The sequence below is a fragment of the Myotis yumanensis genome, unplaced genomic scaffold (genome assembly GCF_028538775.1).
Source record: "Myotis yumanensis isolate MYYU_CA2020_CCGP unplaced genomic scaffold, mMyoYum1.0.hap1 SCAF_11, whole genome shotgun sequence".
NCBI classification, from domain to species: Eukaryota; Metazoa; Chordata; class Mammalia; order Chiroptera; family Vespertilionidae; genus Myotis; species Myotis yumanensis.
In genome coordinates, this window is record NW_027223762.1 from 14,125,105 (window position 1) to 14,145,889 (window position 20,785).

Below are 20,785 nucleotides of genomic sequence, written 5' to 3' on the forward strand. Positions count from 1 at the left end.
ATAACTACTAACGTTGTTAGAATAAGATGCTGTACCGCCACGTTGACAGTAGATCCACATGAATGTACATGACATTAGTTGGACAAACTCTCAGCAGGTGTGACTTGCAGTGTATTAAACCTCTAGAATGGAAACTAATTAAAATCAACATAGTCTCAAATGTCCAAGGACCATCTGTGGATGCTCTGAGTATTTTTGGAGTCATTTTTTTAAAGTATGAACTTGATAGCTCTGAAGATTTTTCACAGAAGCATTGCCCATGTGTGGCCATGGAGGTGCATGCTTTGTTGAAAAGAAACAGACCTGATGGTAGGGGAGGAAGAGGCGTTGTCTGGCTGCACACTTCTACCTCCTCACTTACTAAGGCAGAGGCAACAGGTGGTTGAAGGAGGGACACAGAGGTGGGCTCACAGTGGTGGACACCACAGCTTGCCTGGAGAGTCCAAGGGCAGATCGGAGCTTGTTGACATAGCTTGTGGGGAGGGACCTGGAGGAAAGTAGACTGTTGAGGGCCTTCAGCGCCCCAGGCTCTGGGCAGAAGCTCACATAGCTCATCGGACAAGGCCTTTCCGTGTTCCAGTGGCTGCTTCATTGCACAGAGGACCAGATGAGTGAGGAGAGGGAATTCTCTGGACTGAATGCTGGCCAACAGCGGGAGTCTCTTTCCTAACTGGGCGTGAGGGAGATCCTGGAAGAAAGCAACTTGAACTCTGTAGCATCAAAGTAAAGGAATGCTGGGCAGAGTTGTACTAGAAGTTCTAGGCAGGACATTGAACAAGAAAAATAAATCAAAGCCACCAAGATTGGGATGGAAGAAATAGAACTCTCCGTTTGCAGATGATATAATTATGTCTATACAAAATCCCAAGGAATCCCTTGAAAACGACTAGAACTAAAAAATGAGTTCAGTAAAGTGGCAGAATGTAAGATCGATATACACAAATTAATTTTATTTCTATACATTAGCAATGAACAATCTGAAATTAAAATTATTTGTAATCGCATCATAAAGAATACAATACTTAGGAATAAATTTAACAAAGAAAGTGCAGAACTTCTACACTATAAACAAAAATTTTTTGAAAGAAATTAAGGAAGATCTAAAAAAAAAAAAAACCACAGAGAGACATCTCACATACATGGATCAAAAAACCGTATATCTTATATTGCGAACACGGTGATATCCCCAAATTGATCTTCAGATTTATGCAATTGTTATAAAAACCCCAGCTGCCTTTTTTCCCCCTGCAGAATTTAGCAAGCTGATCCTAAAACTTATATTAAATTCAAGGAACCCCAAATCACCAAAACAATCTTGAAAAAGGAAACCCAAGTTGGAGGACTCACATTTCCTGATTTCAAAACTTCCTAGACAGCTACAGTGACCAGCCCATTGTATTACTTGCATGAGGATAGATGTAGAACAATGGAATAGAATTTAAAGTTCAGAAATAAATCTTTACATTATGATAAATTGATTTTTGGAAAGGGTGCTAAGACAATACAATGGGGCAAAGAGTAGTCTTTTTTAACAAAAGTAGACACCTGGATACATACATGTAAAATAATAAAGTTGGATACTACATCATATCTTATACAAAGTTACATCAAAATGGATCAAAGATCTAACTGTAAGAGATAAACTATAAAAATGTTGGGAGTAAAACATAGAAGTAAATATTCATGATCTTGGGGCTAGGCAATGATTTCTTAGATACAATACCTAAAGTATAAGCGACAAAAGAAAAAACAGATAATTTGCATGTCCAAATTAAAAACTCATGTTTTGTAAACAATATCACCAAAAAACTTAGAAGACAACATGAAGAATGAGAGAAAAGTTTTGCAATCACAAACATGATCAAGGGACTTGTACTAGAATACAGGGCTGGGCAAAAATATGTTTACAGTTATAATACAAATAAATAATACAACAATTAATCGTAACACAAGAATAAACTTTTGTATAATCACAACTGTAAACTTACTTTTGCCTACCCCTCTCTATATATCTTGCAACCCAGTAACAAAAAGACAAATAACCCAATTTTAAAACAGACAAATGATTTAAATAGATATTTCTTTAAAGAAGTTATACAAACGGCCAATAAGCACCAAAAACATACTTAACATCACAAGCCACCAGGGACCTGCAAATCAAAACCACAATGAGAGATCACTTCACACCCTCTAGGATGCTGTCATTAAAAAGACGGACACCAAGTGCTGTGGAGGATGTGGAGAAATGCACTCTCATTGACTGCTGGTGGGAATGTGACAACGGTGCAGCCGCTTTGGAAAACAGTTCGGCAGTTCCTCAACATGTTGCATATAGAGTTACCATATGACCCAGAAATTCCACTCCTAGGCATACACCCAAGCGAAATAAAAACATACATCCATGCAAAAACTTGTATACAAACATTCATAGCAGGATTATCCACAATAAGCCATGAAGTAGAAACAACCTAAATGTCCATCAAATTATGAATGAATGAATAACATACGGTATATTGACAAAAATAAAATATTATTTGACACCAAAAAGAAATGGTGTCTTGATACATTCTATCACGTGGATGAACCGTGAAAATACCATGCTAAGTGAAAGAAATCAGAAAGGACCACATATTACATGATTCCAATTATATACAGGTACAGAAGGTAGAATAGAGGTTGCCTAGCACTAGAGGTGTCAGGCAAAATTACGAAGTGACCGTTAATGGGCATGGGGTTTATTTTTGTGGTGATGAAAAATATTCTAAAATTACATTGTGGTGACGGTTGCACAGCACTGTGACTATACTGAAAAGCATCGAACCCTATAGCTTAAATGGGTAGACTGTATGGTGGGTGAGTTGCATCATAATAAAGCTCTAAAAAGGGAAAAAGTTGGCAACAACAGTAAAAACGTGTTTTGAATGTTATGATTGGGGAAGTGTGATATGTGAGTAAATAACACGGGAACCCAATAGGGCTAAGACCTGAACTCTTAGGAGTTAGGTAACTAACCCCGGGCTGAGCAGACAGTAAGGGCAAAGGCCCTGAGGCTGGGAAAAGAATAAAACACGAAAGGAAATAAAATGATGCTGTGGTGGTGGAAGTAGAGTGCAGGAAGGAGGAGAGACACAAGGGTGGTGAGATGGGAGGGCAGGGGCCAGGCGATGCAGACCATGTTCATGATTCCGTACATTTCCTGAATATCAATTGGAAAGCACTGAAGGATTTTTACCTGGGGAGTTCAGTGATTGGATCTGAATCTTTTAAAGTGTGCTCAGACTGCAGGAAACTGATTTGAGGGATATGGGTGGACATAGGAAATCAGATAGGGAGCCAAGTCATAAGGCCAGGAGAGATGATGACTGAGAATCTGAACTGAAGCAACTTTAGGAGAAAGTGGGAGGAAAGGATGTAGAGACAGTTGGTTCTCGATGGGTTTTTTTCTGTAAAGGGAGGAAAGAGATGGAGTTGTGGCTGGAAATTTAAGAGGGAAGCATGTTTAAATTGGAATTAGAAGGCTCCAGAAGAAAGAGAAAGGTTTGATATTCAGAAGTCAGAGGAGAGCATTCATTCAATCAAACCCTTGAGAAGGTGGAAGGTAATTAGATCCAGGACATCCTCAGAGAGATATGCCCTCTAGCATAATGGGAGGAAGGTGGGAGCTGATTACAGATAAAAGTGGGTTTGTAGATTTGGAGGCAGGATTTATTCATCCTCCTGCCTCCAATTCTGCGAAGCAACCCATGAGCCAAGAGTGAGTGGATATGCTTTAATAATGTGATGGCAGAGGGCTGTGATTAACAGGGAAGTCGGGGGAGCACTCTTAGGGTGATGACAGGCATTACTGAAAGAGACTGAAACACACATAACCACGCAACTTACATTATACTTCCTTCTGACATAATCTTAAGGAAGAGGAAGTGTGAGAAGATTAGTGCAGAGGGAGTTGAGACCCTTTATGGGAGAAAGGGTAATTGAGAGTTCAGTTATTTCAAAAGTTCAAGCTTTAGGTCCTACATGCAAAATTAGCTTAAAGATACAATTGAAGAATCATTCTTGATATTGGAAATCATGCAGATGGAGATAGGAATCAGGCAAATTGGAAATGATCAAGTGTTCTATTTTTAAAAAGGATTGAAAGGGGAATTCAGGAAAATATAGTTGAATCTAATTAACTTGAATCTCTGCAATGTTTGTTGACTTCTGTTCATTAGTAAGCACCAGGTATTCATCAGGAAATGTTTGTGCTAAAATATTATTTCTTTATAGAGACCATGTCTGTGTCTTAATTTCAAGGTACATGATTGGAAGATTAAATAAATGCTGTTTACAAAAAGAATAGGACCCCAGAATGTGTTGATCACAGGTCTGCTGCATAGGGGACTGGACGCTCCAAAGGGACATTGGCATATAGAGAATGGTCACCAAAAGGTCCTAGTTAAGAACCATCAGAGATAATGAAAGAAGAGAGGCTTTGGGTTAGGCAGCAAAGTATCTGAAGGTTTGGCATGTCCAAGTCTATTTTTCTACAGTGGCCCAGAGAGTAGAGCTTGAAGCATGAATAGAAAGTTCCAGGGAAGTAGATTGTTGCCTCTAGATAAAGAACACCTAACACCTGAAGGTGTCCAACAATGGAAGCACAAAATATTGAGCTCCCCAGTTCCGGAATATTCTATCAGACTCTGCAGGGGCTTCTGCTGTAGTAGGGTGGGATGTAGACTATGTATCTGTAGGTCTGTTCTCTGAAAAGTAAAAATGTAGAAGAAAATGTTACATGGGTGTTAATTCTTCAGCGCACTCATGCTAGAGAAATAGATGCTGATGCCTACAGATGTCTGTGATGCATCCAAAGCGACATAGTGAGGCGATGGTAGATCTGGGGCTGGACCCAACTTCCACGTCCCCAAGATCTGATCATTTCTGTTGCTCCACACATTAATGATTGCTGTGATGAGTGATTGCCTTTCCTCATTGCAACTTCAGTTAAGAATTCTAAAATCAAACCAGGCCCCTATTTTATACCACACACAAAAATCAACTCAAAACAGATTAAAGACTTGAACATAAAATCTTAAACCACAAAACTCCTAGAAGAAAATATAGGGAATAATCATCTTGACATTGGTCTTGACAATGAGTTGTTTGAATGGACATCAAAAGCAAAAGCAACAAAAGGAAAAATAAACAAGAGAGACTATATCAAGCTTCTGTGCAGGCAAAATAAATCAACAAAAATGAAAAGGCAACCTGCTGAATAGGAGAAGATATTTGCAAATTATATATCTTATAAGGGGTTAATATAAAAAATATATAAAGAACTCATATAACTCAGTAGGAAAAACAAACAATTGATTTAAAAATGGACAGAAAATATGAATAGATACTTTTCCAAGGAAGATATACAATTGGCCAATGGGCACATGAAAAGTTGCTCAACATGACCAAGCATCAGGAAAATGCCAATCAAAACCACAATAAGATATCAATTCACACCTGCCTGTTGGAATCACTATTATAAAAAAGACAAGAGACAAGTGTTGTACAGAATGTGGGGAAAAGGAAACACTTGTGCATTGTTGGTGGAAATGTAAATTGATGCAGCCACTATGGAAAACAGTATGGAGGTTCTCCCCAAAATTAAAACCAGAACTACCATATGATTCAGCAATTCTACTTTTGGGTATTTATCCAAAGGAAACAAAAACAATAATTTAAAAAGATATCTGCACCCCATGTTCACTGCAGCATTATTTACAATTGCCAAGAGATGGGAACAATTTAAGTGTCCATCAACGGATGAATGGATAAGGAGAATGTGGTATTTATATACAATGGAATATTACTCAGCCATAAAAAGGAAGGCAGTTCTGCCATTTTCAACGACAGGGATGGACACTGAGGGCATTATGCTAAATAAAATAAGTCAGACAGAGAAAGACAAAAATACCATATGATTTCACTTTTAATCTAAAAAAAACAAAAAAAAAACAAAAACAAAAACAAAAACCCAAACACAAAAGAAAACTGAACTTATAGATACAGAGAACAGATTGGTCGTTTCCAGAGGTGGGGGTTGGAGTGGGTAAAAGGTGTAAACTTCCAGTTCTAAGATAGATAAGTCCTGCAGAAGTACAGTGTGGTGACTATAGTGAACAACATTTAGTATATTTGAAAGTTGCTAAGAGAGTAAATCATAAAAGTTCTCATCATAACAAAAAAATCTGTAACTATGTGTGGTGACGGTTGTTAACTAAACTTATTGTGGTGACCATTTCACAATATATACATATATCAAATCATTGTTAGATACCTAAACTAACACAATGTTAACTATCAATCATATCTCAATAAAAAGTAAATTGATTTTAAAAACGGATTCTAACTCCCTCACTCATGACTTTCAGGCCATTCTCTTTCATGAATGCCCACTGGTCTCCATGACTTGGATGAAACCTGCAGCACTGGCCTTAAAACCTCAGGTCCCCCTTGGCTCACACAAATAAGGGCTCGTTAACCTCTGAGGCTGCTCCCAGGGAGAGGGTCTTGTGTGCAGGTGAAGGGGAATTGGGTCCCAAGAAGAAATGATTCTAAAGCTGCCATGTCTTACCTGGTCTCTGGGGTCTGCTCTACTCCTTGCTTCAGTTGTACATGACCAAGTTCATCCACTAGGAAATAAGCATTCTCATTACAACCAGTCTTTACACTCATGAGCTTCACACAGATCAGGGCAAATGGTACCCTCCTCCCTTGAAAGATCTCTGTCTAGTCTCATCAACACTTTCTGGCTAATTCCAATCCACGCAGGAGGTCCCGCCCCTGTCACAGCATATCTCCTGCTACTCCCTGCACTGCCAGGCAGTGGGAGGGTGGCTGAGGTCGACCAGCTGGCTGGGCCAGGAGGTTCTTTCCAAAACTCAATGGGAGGAAGTTTAATGTACAGTGAGCTCAGCAGGCGTGCTTCAGTTCCCGCTTGGATTGATGACTTCCACATAATCCTCTGCTTTATTAAGCTATCGGAAAAAAATAGAACGTCTGCCAAGCTCCTAGAGCAGCCTTGGCAGCCAGCAATATATAAAGGCAGTAATTGGAGGCAGGGGGGCCGGCCGCTTGGCTGGCCTCTGACAGACTGTTCGATATCCTCAGGGAGAAAAATGCCCCTGGAATCTGGGGAGGAGAGGAGGGCTGGGCTGGTCCTGTCTCTGGGAGGGCAAGGCGGCTCACCTCCACTTCTGTCAGGTAGAGTCCTTTTCCATCCTTGGAGAGGTTGCGGAAAGTCTCTGAGGTAGAGAGGAGAGGAATCAGGACAGGCCCGTATGAAAGCAAGTGCAGAGATTCTGTGTGAAGCCAGAGAAACTCCCTCCCTCTCCATGGGGATGCTTTGGTTCCCCTTCCCTTTCCAGGGACAGCTGGGGCTCAAGTCTCCGGAACTGCTCTGGCTGCTCCGGACCATATACCTCTCTCCCTCTTCGTCTCCCTGCTCTATGCGTCTCCTCACTTGGCCGTGGGGAGGTGTGAGCTTGTCTTTGGAAGTATTTCCGGGGCATCATTTGGGGAATGAACCTCCCTCATCCAACTGAGAACTCTCTGGAACAGGTTTATGCCTCAGGCTTTTCATTTACCCTCCCAGGCCTCTGTTCTCACAATCTTTTTATTCTTTTGGATAATCCTCACTAGAGGATATTTTTTCCATTGATTTTTAGAGGGAGAGGAAGGCAGGGGTAGAGACAGAGAGGGAGAAGCATCAATGTGAGAGAGACACATCAATTGGTTGCCTTCCGCGTGCTCCCCAACCAGGGCCAGAGATTGAGCCTATAACCGAGGTATGTGCCTTGACTGAAATCGAACCTGGGACCCTTCAGCCTGGGCCTACACTCTAACCACCGAGCCAAATCATCTAGGGCTGTTCTCACCATCTTAACATGACTCGTCTAGCTCAGAGCGGTAGGGTTTACAGTGATGCCACGAGGCAGGGCGGTGTAAGGATTAGAGCTGAGGCCAGATGCCACTGCTACCTCCACCACGGCAGGTCCATTTTGAGCTATTTTGTGGCTTGGGGTTTCACAGAAGATTTCATTTACAACAAAGGGGTATGCTGCTAAAAAGCGTCAAACCTCTGGCCTACAGAGCTGAGTTTCTGCGGCCTGGGGAAAGACCTCCTGCCCCCAGCTATTTGCTGGCGTGTGCAATTCCTCCTGCAGAGACCAAGTCATTCGCCACATGACTACAGAGCAGGTTTAAACTATATACACAATCAGGAGAGGGACCCAGTGATTCGGCCGTGACCCTGGAAGGAGCACTGAGTAAACAGGGTGACGAGGAGACGAGAGCCCGGGATAGGGGATCTCCTGGAGAGAAAAGGGTACAGAAGGAGCCTGGGGACACCAGCCGATGACACCAGGATGCAGGCTAGCACTGGCTCTGTCTCTTGGGGCAACAGCTCCTGGGGCAGGCCTGTAGGCCACCCACTGCCCAGGCTGGGGCAGGAGTGCATCCCTGGTCCCCTCCTGGGTTTCTGGTCACTGGGAAGGTCTCCAGGGTGTCCCCAGGTGACACTTACTTGCCATGGCTTCCAGCCGCATCAGGAAGCAGACCAGGCTGGGGAAGCTGACCCGGCCGGCGCTGTCGCTGTACCTGAGGGCAATGAGATCCAGCAGCTCGCTGCCGACGGAGACCCCTGCAAGGAAGTCTGGGCCACAGGTTTCCTGACTTACCCTTTGTGCGAGCCGTTCCCCACATGGCGCAGTGGAGATGGTGATTCCCGCCCTTCCCAGTTTCAGAGTCGTGGAGACCATCAAATGAGATGACATGAGGACAAGTCCTTGCCCGACACCAGGCGCTCCTGCAGGGCTGCATCCTTAGCCCGGGACTGAAAGCTCTGCCTCCTTGCAGCAGAGAGATGCCATTGATTTCGTTTAGCCCCAAACCCTCTGTGGCGAGTGCACCAGCCTGCCCATGGGTGTTTAACCCCGACCGCTCGGATGCCAAGATGAAGAGTCCCTGAGGGCGGCATGGTGGTAGGGTTTCAATCATGTGGCTTACCCTCTCGCAGTTAGAGCTGTGCTGGGGAGAAGGCAGCCGGCAGCATTGACTGGCACGTGAGAACTCGGGCAAAGGAAGCTGAGTCTGAGCCCAGAGCTGGAGGCCCCAGAGGCCGGTGTAAACCAGGGGAGGCCATGAAGCCGCAGCTCTGCTGGTCCTGACTGCCCGCTCCGCTGCACCAGCCTTGCCTGCAGCCTCTGAGGGGTTTGACACACACACACACACACACATACACACACACACACACACACACACGCTGCCGCCCTCCATCATCAGGTTCAGAGGGCCCCTGCTTTACCTGTATCCTTTATGGCCCTCCGCAAATCCGAGCTCAGGAAAACGCCTGTGTTCCTCTGGGTGTTCTGGAAAACGCTCTGACACGGGAAAGAGGCCAGGAGCCTGTATGAGTCCCTGGGCCCATCGTGAAGAGGACGTCCTGGGAGAGGGAGGTCCTGCAAATCCCTTTGCCATCCCTGGAGGCTCAGCTCAGAGGCAGGCAGGGCACCCGGCAGGGGACGGGGAGGCAGCCCACTCTGACCTCCAGCTGCAGGGCTAGGGGGTTTTCTCCTTCCCCAACCCCCTCTTCCAACCTGCTCTCTCCTCTCCCTCGCCCTGCACGGGGCTCCTGACACTCAGGCAGCTCGCTGCCTTCTGGGGAGCTGGGGAGCTCTCGAAAGAGTCTGCACGGGGTGATGAAGACCACAGACTGGCTTACGGCCGGCGGCGTGTACCTTGGGCAGGTTACTGCCTCTTCCCAGGCCTGCTTCCCCATCAGCAGCACAGGCCCAAGGGCCTGGCTCCCAGGTGAGCTGCCGGGAGTAAATGTGCAAATATCTATATATAAAGTGCCGGGAGGGTGCCCTGCACATAGTGAGCGAGTGCAGGGAGCACCAAGGCAGGTGAGGGCTGTGTCCAGGACCAAGCACGGTCCCAGGCCATAGCAACCCCAACACCCCAACCTCTACAGGGGGCTCTCCCTCTCCAGCATGCTTCTGCCTCTCCTGATTCACACACTAACCCTGATTGTCCCATACTTCACAGGTAAGGAAGCATGCCCAGGCGGGGGAGGGACTGCTTTGGGCTAAGCAAGCAGGCCGTGGGACGCCAGCTGGTGTGTCTGAGGCCGACTTCAGAAGACAGTCAGTGGGAGATAGCAGCTTACGCACCCTTTCTGGCCTTACCTGGCTTTGTTGTGAGTATAACCACCAAGTTCTCAGAGAGGTGTTCATCCCCTCACTCACTCAGTAATTCATAGTTTGGTCATCTTTTTAGCACTTTGAGCACCTACTGTGTGTTAGACACTAAGGAAGGCAGTGGGGAAGGAAGATGGCTATGAGGGAGCCCTAGCCCTGGAGGACCCCACAACCTAATGGGGGGCATGTCAGCCACTGCAGTGCCTGCAAGACCCCAAATGACCCAAGTTGGGGATCAGGTAATAACCTGGGACAGCCACACACACAGGGACTTTAGTTTCCTGCTGCGAGTTCAAGTGTTACGAGGTGAGGGGAGAACTCACAGGGCCTTGGGGGTGGGCAAGACCCCCCGGGGAGGCCCTGCAGGGATGTTGTGTCTGAGCTGGACTCCTAGGGTGGGTGGGCGCTGCCCAGGCTGGGAGTGCAGGGAGGACGAGCAAGGAGTCTCCTAGTTGGGGTCTGCAGGGGTGCATGGAGCGAGTGGAAGGGCCTCTCCTGGACCCTAAAGGAGGCTCATAACTCAGAGGATCTGGAGCACAGCTCTGGGGAGGTTAGAGTCTGTCCTGAGCACTGGGATGGCCATACACATCTGTGGTTTTGATGTACCTTTCAGCACGTGGAGGGGCAGGGAAGGAGGTGAACTGGCAGCCTGGGGATGCGGCCCTGTGCCGGGGAGGGATGTGGGGGCAAGGACAGCTGGTGGTTTAGCTACACTCCACGGAGAGCCCTTTCTCTCCACCCTCCAAGAGCGATCCTCACCCTGCCATTCCATCGGGCACTGCCTTCTGTGACGCATGTATATCTCCCCAAACACAATGGGAGTTCTCTTTGAGGCCTGGCGAGGCTCCTTTTCTTTGCACCCCTCAACCCGGGTGCAGGAGAAAGCGCCCACTACTATCTGCTAAACGGGATGGAACAAGAGTGCTAGTCCAAAGCAAACATGCCAGTACCTGGCAGCTGACGAGTCGGCTCCACAGCCTGGAGAACTCCTCCTCGTCGAGCTGCCCGTTCACTTTCAGCTGCCGGGAGTTAAGAGTTAACCAGTCCAGCATGCACTGAGCAGAGGGGCCGCAGGTCCCACCAACAAGCCCTCCATCCTTCAACTAGTGACACGGATGGGGACTGGGCCTCACGCCAGCTGGCTCCTGCTGCGTCTGAAAGGGACCTGGCTTAGATTTATTTTACAAGGGGAAATGGAGAATTGGAAGGAGAAGAAAGCCCTGAGAAAGGGGAGGCCAACATCTCTTGCATCCAGGGGAAGAGAGTGAGCCCCAACCACAACCTTCACCAGTTGAGTGGGAACAAGCCTGAGGGGGTCATGGCAACTCCTGAAACAGCCCGAGACGTGAACGTGGGCCAGGTGTGCATGCGAATGGATGTCTTAAAACCAGCCCTAGCCATTCCATATGATGGATTTCATGAGAACTGATGACAAGAAAAGAATGGATCTCGGAGGGCCTGGAGTGTGAGTAGGAGGAAGGGTAGAAAAGACCCGTCTGCTTTGCTGGGGGGTGACTCCTCCAGGGCTACCTGCCCCAGGCTGGGGGGCTGCTATGGCTGTTTTGATTCATCTGCTGGCAGAGACAGGGCCTGATTTATGATTTCATCAAGAAGCCCTCTTGTTTGACAGTGATGACCTTCAAATTCCCAATCAAGTCCTGTTAGGAGTGAAAGAGCAGGGTCTGTCTTCCTCCCAGGAGACCACCCGCACCGAGGGGAGTGCTACAGGCATGCTGGGGGCTATGCACACCAGAAGATGGTCTTTCCTGTCTGCCAGGGGAGGGGCCCACATGGCTCATCAGAGAAAGAAGCCAGGAGGGGAGGCAGGAGACCTGGGTTTGATGCCCTGCTCTGCCACGTGACTATGGAAACTGGACAAGTCACTGGATGGCCGACCCTGTCTCCCATCTGCCCCTGGGGTCCAACTGCTGTACAGACTGAGGACTGCTCCACAAGTTTCAGTGCTTCTGTAGTTGCTTGACAGATGGTAACTATTGTCATTGTTGCTGCGGCTATTTTAAAAAATATATATTTTTATTGATTTCAGAGAGGAAGGGAGAGGGAGGGAGAGATAGAAACATCAATGATGAGAGAGAATCATTGATCGGCTGCCTCCTGCACACCCTCTATTGGGGACTGAGCCTGCAATTCTGGCATGTGCCCTTGACTGAAATCAAACCTGGGACCCTTCAGTCCGCAGGCTGACACTCTATGCACTGAGCCAAACCAGCCAGGGCATTACAGTTACCAGTATTTTGGAGAGTTAGGGGGTTAGACTAGAATCCACAGAAAGCCAGGCCCTTTGGTGAGCTCGCAGAACCAAGAAAAAGAGAAAATACTGAGAGAAAGGGTTCTGTAACATCTCATTAGGTTCCTTGGGAGGCCCACAGAGCAGATGGGGAGGGCTGGGAGATGACTGCAAAGGATACATCCATCAGTGCCACAATGCTCCGGCACTCATCCAAAGAGAAGGTGTCCGCTGGAGGTCCTGAGGGGGCAGAACAGGCGGGACTGAAGGGTCAGGGGTGGGTGACATTGGGCTGGCTTGGCAGTGGGGATGACGTTGGGAACGGCAGGTCCTTACCTTTCAGGAATTCCTGGTTGAGAAGTCTCTGAAGCTGGGTGGCATCAATGCCTAGTCCCTGGTCCAAACAAAGGAGAAATTATCCAGTGCCCAGGAGCTGAGGGACACATCTGCCTGGCTCTGCAAAGCCCTCAGATTGCTAGTCACAGTCACCCAGTGCCCAGCTCGTCTTTGTCAGGAAGCCTCTCCTGATGGCTCCGGGCAACGGTGATACTCCCTCCCCGGAACCTCTGTGGTGCTGATTACTCCCGAGGGTTGATACCTCGTGTGGGTACCTTGCATTTATCTCTTCATTCGTGATTGGATTGAAAGCAGTGTTTGCTTCCCCCCACCATGCTTTGCACTTGGGAGTCCCTCAGGAGAAGTATTGCTGAATGAATCAATTCAGCCCCGTAGGTATGTTTCCCCATCTGCTTCCAGAAAGAGACTAAGAAAATATGACTATTGAATGTACATGTGTGGGGTTGTGGAGGTGGGGGGAGTGAGAGGAGATTAAAATGCTGGGAACCTGAGCTAAGAGAAGCTGCTCTAATTGAACCCATTACTTAATGCTAGTCTTCCCAGACACTGAAGCAGGAAGGGGGAAGCAATTGAGGTTAAGGGGAGAGAAACATTTCCTGGCCTGAACTTCTGGAGGCGTTAACTGAATTCAATTTTCTATGAGGGACACTGAGTGGCTGTATGGGCAGTGTCTTCCTTGATGATTTTACCGAGAAGAGCTGCTCTAACGTGGCCGTTTCTTACACCAGCCTGGTCAAAGCTGAGGGGATGATGGGACATTAACACCCTGGCAAAGCGTTTACACGGGGAAGGAGTTGGAGTGAGGACTCCCAGCGGGTGGCTTTGCAGAGTGGTGCTGGGTCAGGTGGAAGAAGGTGCCTCCCTAGGGCCTTCTGAGAACCAGCACCCCATAGAGGGCATGCTGTCCCCAGGGTTGGCCTCATCACACAGAACTGAAAGCAAGAACAATCCTGCAGCCTGTACTTTAGCTAGAAGGATGACCCCTCATGAGGCCCCCAGGAATTCTGCCAGTGTCTGAAATTGGCCCTTAGGTCACTCCTCCAACGTCCCATGGGTCAGGGAAGTCCTTTTGGTGCGCCCACCATCAACTGAGTTTTTTCCTCAAAAGAAACATGGTACCTTGCTTTGCAGAGCAGCTGACATGTTGGTGAGGAACTCCAACCAACGAGAAGATAAGCAGCTTCGACGCATGGATCCTATCTCCCTCTTGCAGGTCTCCCAACCTTCCCGCACAGCCCCTGACCTGGACCCTGGACCAGTCACCACCAGGATGTTTGAGGAGATGAGGCTAGGAATGGAGATGAACTTTGCCTCAACGAATTCCCAAAGAATTGCACTCTATCTCTACCACCACAATGGAAGTTCCCGAGGACTGACACTGCATTCCCAAAGCGTAGCATGGTACTTGGAATGTCCTAGGTATTGGGACACGTTTACCAACTAAATAAATGGTGGATGAGTGGGCCTGGTCTGCCCCATTAGCAACCTGTCCTTGCTGGCCACAGGTAGCCACTGGGTTATGGCATCATCCCCACTACCATGGCTGATGAAGGTGACTCGTGGTAATGGTAGGCAGTCCTAGTAAGTCACCGTATTCATTTAAGTCTAGGTAAATGGATACAAGAGGTCAGGAGAAAGGACACAGTGAGCACATGGGCTTTTTTTTTTTTTCCTTTCACAACTTTTGAGTATAGCTTGCAAGTTTTGCAGAAAGATGCTGGGTTGGTGCTGCTCAAGGGTGTCCGGGCAAGGGGTGAGAAGGGACTGGAGTCCAGACTGGGTTCTACTCCCAACTGTTTAGCACCAATCTGTGCCTCATTTCTACAAAGGCCCCATTAGGGCTCCAGTGACCCTCTCTGAGAGACATTTGGTTGTTGTTTAGAAAAGTCCTAATTAGGGAATCCGTACCATTTATCATCTCCCAATTTATCACTATATTTCAGATGTGCAGGTGCATAGACCATGTTGAGGATTTGCCACTCACCCCTGAAGGAAGTTTGGTCTCAGGTACCCAGTCACGTCCTGCTGATCAGTTTGGGGCAGTGACCTGAGCTTGGGCATCTGCTCTAGGGGAAGCTAATCTCTCTTAATTCAGTGCAGATTGACTGAGCACCTTCTCTGTGCCAAGGGCAGTGATAGGTCTGGGGACAAGGAATGCATATGATGTCATCCCTGCCTTCAGGGCCTCACAGACTGTATCAGGTCAAGAGCCTTTTGAATCAGCCCAGATGTGGACCCGAATCCTGGGCCCATATTAATTTCAAGGAGGTGCTCCTTGCAACCTGCACCCTACATGCCAGCCACATTCTTTACTTCTCCTTGAGTTTTCCTCTGAGCCCAGGCTCCTGAATAATTTCCCCTTGGGCTGACTCCTGGCTCTCACCGCCCCAGCAGCCGTCTGAATGTCTGGCATCCATCCTGTCCTTGGCCTCTGCCTGGCCCGGGGCTGGCACCATGCACACGATCATCTGTATCACTTTCCACCCAACATGATTATTAATGGTAAAAAGCCCATCGTGCAGAGCCCTTGGCAGCTGTTTTTATCCTGACAAGTCAAGGAGTTCTTTATAACGGTTTATAAAACCATTAAGAAAATCCCCTGTGTACATAGGTGGCTTGCTTGGCAGGAAGAGTTCTGTTGGTGATTTCTGCAGCTGGCTATCTCCCGGGAGGAATGATGCCAAGGTTGGTGGGAGCTGGCAGAGCAGGAGAAGGAAAGATTTCGAGGGATGTTGCCAGCTGCTTGTTTACAGATTTAAAAAGCTCTACATTCCATCCCAGACGTCACCCAGGTGGGACGTCATTCTGCTCCAGAGTTTGGTAGCCAGATCAGTTCCGGAGATGTCCAGAGAAGGAGGCCGATAAAATAACCCGTGAAGTTACCTTTCCTCTCCTCATCCTGATAAAAGCCTGGGACAGATTTCCTCCCCTCTGGTCCCTCTATTACCTGTCCCCATGCTGAGTACCATACCTGCTGGGCGTATTTGTAGAAAATGCTTTGTTGGGAGCCATTTTCTGGAAGACTTGCCTGGATCAAAGGGAAAATAGCCCACGTCAAATTTTTGGAAAAGGAAGGCATCTGTCTGGCACAGTGAGGGCACAAGAACCCCCTACCTGGATCTGGGACAAAGGCTTCATCCAGCAATTGGGTGAAACCTTTAGGGGAAGGGGAAAATGGAAGTTGGTGGAAAGAAGATGGTTGGGCCCAGCCTGGCCTTGGAGGCCTGGCCTTCTCCCCTCGGCCCGGCCCCTTTGAGCCAGCACCATCCCCTTATAATCTTTGTTTTCATTGGTCAGTGATGAGGAAAGAAGGAAGAAGATAGAAGCTCTTGGGGATGGAATGTGGCCAATGAGACCTACCCACCACCTTCCTGCACACCTACCTGCAGTGCTCTGAGGTTGAAACCGCTGCCCAGGTTCCTAGAAAATCAGGGGGACAGTGTGACAAGGATGCCCGCTCACTGTTCAAAGGGGCCTTGCCTATGGAGGGCACCCTAGGGGGCACCAACGCCAAGGACTGAGTGTAGCGCCCTAGGCACAGCCAGCTGTGAAGTGGGCGGCTCTGACAGTTGGCAGACAATGACCATCATGACCACATGTCCAGTCTTTTGGGCCATCTGGTCCTTAACCATTTAGGAAGTGGTTCCTTTCACAAGATATGCATGGACAGCAACCCTCATTGCCAGGATGGCAGGTAAGCGTCACCTCAAGTTGTGACCCTGACTGGTAGCCCAGTGGCTGCCTGGCATGCTGGACTGAGAAGGCTCCGTTCATGCTCCCCTGTGAAGACCGCCATGACTGCGGAGATGTCTGCCTCAGGTCCAGGAGTGGGTGAGGTGAGCTGCCCAGCAGGGTGCACATTTGCTGACCCGTCTTGACCATGAACATGGCATTGAATGTGTTTTAATGAAATTAGGTAGAATTTTCAGTTAGAACCCCAGAGGTTCTTACCGGTCCGGGTCTGGCATTTTCAGGAAGATTCGAAGCAAGAACTCAACTGCTTCTCTGCGCGCAGACGGGACGGCCACATAGGTCCCCGGGCTCAGCGTGAAGCACTTTGTGAGGTTGTACTTGGCTTTAGTCACGATGCCCTCTTCAGCATTTCTGAATCGGGAAAAAAAGCTGGACGGCAGTCTCTCCCGGAAATGCTGAAACTAGAGGAAACACGGGGACGGTGAGAAAGCCCCCGTGGGTGTGCGTCCCAGCCACCAAGGAGACCCTCCACCTTCCAGACGCCTCTCCATTAACCAAACAGGCCCTAATGAGGGAGACGGTGCTTGGCCAAACCCTCAAAATGCAAGAGGGTTTAGACCGCTATTTAATATAGATGCTAACACTATAATGAACACAAAGAAATATGACAAGAGGTTTCATCTCATTAAATCTAACAGCATCCTGGATTCTGGGTTTACCTCTCTGCTTACCTATATATGAAGAATTTCATGGAAACTAGTGAGACTGTTTTAACACTGGGTTCCTCCGGGAGCCCCCAGGCCCCTCTGCCCCGTACCTTCTGCGAAGCTCTCTCTGTATTGCCACAGTGGGGCTCCCTGCACTTCCTCCATTTCATCTTCCCACCGGAGCCCTGAAATTTCTTCTCATTGGAGAATAATAGGCCCTGATCATTTTCCTTTTATTTCAATATTTTCTTAGAGATAAAACAATAAATATAACGCAGTTCCCATTACCGGATGTCACATACATATTACACAATAAAAGCCCCTTACTAAATAAATTTCCCCAGTACAGTCGAGCATGGGCATTCCATTTAGAATGGTTACACTGCATGACATGACTATTTGTGAGCTCCGCCTTGGGGGAAAACAGGGAGAAGGGGAGAGGGCTTTTTTTGTTCTTTTTCTCAGGGGGTGGAAACAGGGCTGTGCTACAAGATGAGACGGGAGACAGGCGGCTGTCCCGGGAATGCACCAGAGTTCTGGATGGAATCTCCAAAGTGATGCTGTTGACATGCCCCCAGGCCCAGTGGGTTGGGAGCCTGACTTGCTTGAGCCCTTCTGGCAAAAGTAATGATGAGCTTAGTTATTCTGCACAGCCAGCACCGTCCTGTGGCTCTGTGTGTGTGTGCGTGCATGCACACATGTACGCACATGTGGGTATCGTGTCCTCTACAATGTAGAAGATAAGGTTTTCCCTGCTTCCCTGCTCTCCTGCCCTCCTCCCTCCCTGGACCCTCATTGCCCTGCCCAGACTCCTGATCCTGCAGAACTGACTTGCTCAATGGCAGCAAGAAGTGTGAATGCGGGGACCTGGTGAGGGTTCTTGGTCCATGGGTGTCGTTCCGTAACACTTGACCGACAGACAACAACAGAGGCGTGAGAAGCCCAGCGAGGGCGGTAGTGAGCCATACCTGAGGGTCGACCTGTGGGGAAAGAGAAGAAAGGCAGAATCAGAAACCCAAATCAATAGCCAAGGGCAAGCAGATCCCAGCAGCCCGGCTCAGGGCCCTGCATTCCTTCTTTCTGTGCAGTCTGCCTGTTGCCTGGCACATCCAGGGATGAATGGGGATCACTGCACATGGCCCGTGTGGAGCTGTGAAAAAGGAAAGCGAACCCATTGTGGGGAGCAGGAAGGGGAAGGACCTGGAGGAGGGGAGCAGGTGTCTGAGAGGAGGAGACTCGCCCTTTGTCAGCTCAGCCAGATGTGGTTACTCATCACAGCAATGATGACAGAATTGGGAGGAAAAGCGAGACGCTGATAGGGCCTGGAGGTCAGACAGAACCTGGACCACGGTTTCAGCAACAAGCATTAGAGGCGGCACACCAGGAAATGCTGGCGTGGGCGGGCGTGTCCCACTGTAAACTGGTCAAGTCTAATCTCCTGTCAGGTTTTCCTACAAGTTTAGAGTTGGACCGGATGAACTCTATAGCCCCTTGGGGTTGTATCTCCGAGGCTGTGGTTTAGTGACATCTCCTAGCCTGGTTGGCTACTCTCACCCCGCCCCCCACCCCACCAGGTGGACACGAATGTCCCGAAAGGACAAGCCCTGAAGCAGGCAGCCTTACCTTGAACACCTGGAAGTTTAGTGGAAATTTCTCATATTCTGCCTTTACATTTTGTGGCGCGATGTTGAAAGACACGACGACATTGTTGCCTTCCACGCTCTCGGGCACAGAGAAGATGTACTGTGCGTCCCTCTGAAGTCCTTCTGCAAGAGAAAGAGCTGGCGCTGGAGTTCAGCTCAGCTCCTGGCTCCTGGGACTGGGGGGTGGGGGGGGACATGAGTTCAGAGAGCCCTGGGGGTGGTTAGAACCTCTGGGTGTGAAGACCTAAGGTCCGGGCCCCAGTGTTCATAGTTACTAGCTGTGAAATCAGCTTCTTTATTTTGTGAACCTCAGTCTCCTTTTAAAAACAAGGAGGAGGAGTACATTCACCACTTGGTGAAAATGTTTCTTCAACTACAGAGATGAGACCAGCAGAGTGAAGAGCCTGGAGGTTGAAAAGAGGGACACCCTGGGGGTGGGGTCACTCAGCAAACCATTCAAGACAGGCAGGTGCCAAGGAGAGGGAATGCACATGTCTAGGTGCACACCCCCACACACACACACACTCATACACACCCCCCCCCCACACACAACCACACACACACACACACACACGCTCATGCACACATGCACATGCACACACATGCACACCCCCACACTCACACACACATGCACACACACACATACACGTTGTTTCACAGCCTCTCCTATGCAGGATATGTAAGCACACTCAGGGTCACCCTCACAGGGAGCTGTTCCACTCATCCTTGTCATACGTGGGGAGTGGGAGTGCAGTGAGAGTAGGTGACGCTCCCAGGGTCACAGCCAACATGATTTATCTCCGGAGCCCGGAGCCAGGCTCTGGGGGCTTCCTCTGCATCAGTGCCCCACGGCAGGACACACCGACCCAGGGCAGGGATGTTCGCCCATACGTCTGAGTGGTGCTCGTGGTGTCTAGGGCCAGACAGGGATTACCAATCCCACTGTTCACAGGAGCGGGGGCTGAGGACAGACACCACCAACATTCCCAGAGTCACAAAGCCAGTACGGGGCAAGGACAGAGTTCAACCCAGCCCTCCCACCGTCCTGGAAATGACTGAGGAGTAGTGGACCTATTCTGGCCCTGGGAGACAATAGGAGAGTGAAAGGCCAGGGAGACACATCTGAGATTCTCCTGCCCGCCCCACCAGCACCCATTTCCCTTGGGGAAGTACTGCTGTCCCTTTAGGCTGACAAATTCGTCTCCATCCAACTTCAGGCTGATGGATCAGAATCAAGAGCCATTGAGACCTGAAACAGGATGGGACCAGCGCTGGCAGCATCCCATCTGCCAGGATGATGACCAGTCACAACCACCTGTGGTGTTCCCTGGAGTCATGCGGTTCTTAAACGTCATTTGGGACCATCTTTCATGGGACATGTGTCCCAGGTCCAGGCTGACTGGAAACTGGTTACATATAAACAGGCAGGAGAAGTTCTCTTGGAAATCTTGACGCGACATCCTGTTAAAAATAGATACACGTCACTTAATGAGCACTGTTTTTATCCCCAGGGTGGGGGTTCCCCTCACTTCCCTGTACCTTTGCTTGTCAGCTGCAGTGTTCACTGACTTACCACTCCCCACCCCAAGATCAGAGCCTCCTTCTCATTCTGGGTCACCTGAGGTCAAGTACCCTTCCGCTCCCTTCCCTGGCTGGGAGGACAAGGGCAGAGGCAAATCCTGGGTTTTGCATGTCACCTGGCAAAGGCTGGATCGCTGACTGCCATCTCCTTGACCCACAGATCAAACTGCCAGGCTGCTCCCGGCCAGCAGGACGGCGGCCAGTCCCTCTGCCAGGAGTCCTCTGTGCTGCGAGGAAACCGCCTTCCCCTGGGGCCCTTTGCCAATTTCGTTGTCGAGGTTTTTATCATCAGAATAAAATGAATTCAACATCTAACATCTCACC

The 20,785-nt window shown here is 48.7% G+C and overlaps 1 protein-coding gene across 1 annotated transcript in view; it reads right to left on the minus strand.

Annotated features, from left to right (window-relative positions):
- Positions 1-924: 924 nt before the first annotated feature.
- The window catches only part of CAPN13 (calpain 13), a 50,237-nt gene continuing 30,376 nt past the window's right edge, over positions 925-20,785 (minus strand). The window contains exons 9-22 of the mRNA XM_070428944.1: positions 20,130-20,341; positions 18,861-19,003; positions 18,206-18,217; positions 16,789-16,991; positions 16,221-16,257; positions 15,809-15,865; positions 12,817-12,874; positions 12,662-12,720; positions 11,183-11,251; positions 9,338-9,413; positions 8,558-8,686; positions 7,222-7,277; positions 6,608-6,665; positions 925-4,742 (exon numbers count right to left, since the gene is read on the minus strand). Coding sequence (XP_070285045.1) covers positions 6,639-6,665; positions 7,222-7,277; positions 8,558-8,686; positions 9,338-9,413; positions 11,183-11,251; positions 12,662-12,720; positions 12,817-12,874; positions 15,809-15,865; positions 16,221-16,257; positions 16,789-16,991; positions 18,206-18,217; positions 18,861-19,003; positions 20,130-20,341 — 1,138 coding nt within the window. The 3' untranslated portion in view covers positions 925-4,742; positions 6,608-6,638. The remainder of the gene's footprint in view (positions 4,743-6,607; positions 6,666-7,221; positions 7,278-8,557; positions 8,687-9,337; positions 9,414-11,182; positions 11,252-12,661; positions 12,721-12,816; positions 12,875-15,808; positions 15,866-16,220; positions 16,258-16,788; positions 16,992-18,205; positions 18,218-18,860; positions 19,004-20,129; positions 20,342-20,785) is intronic.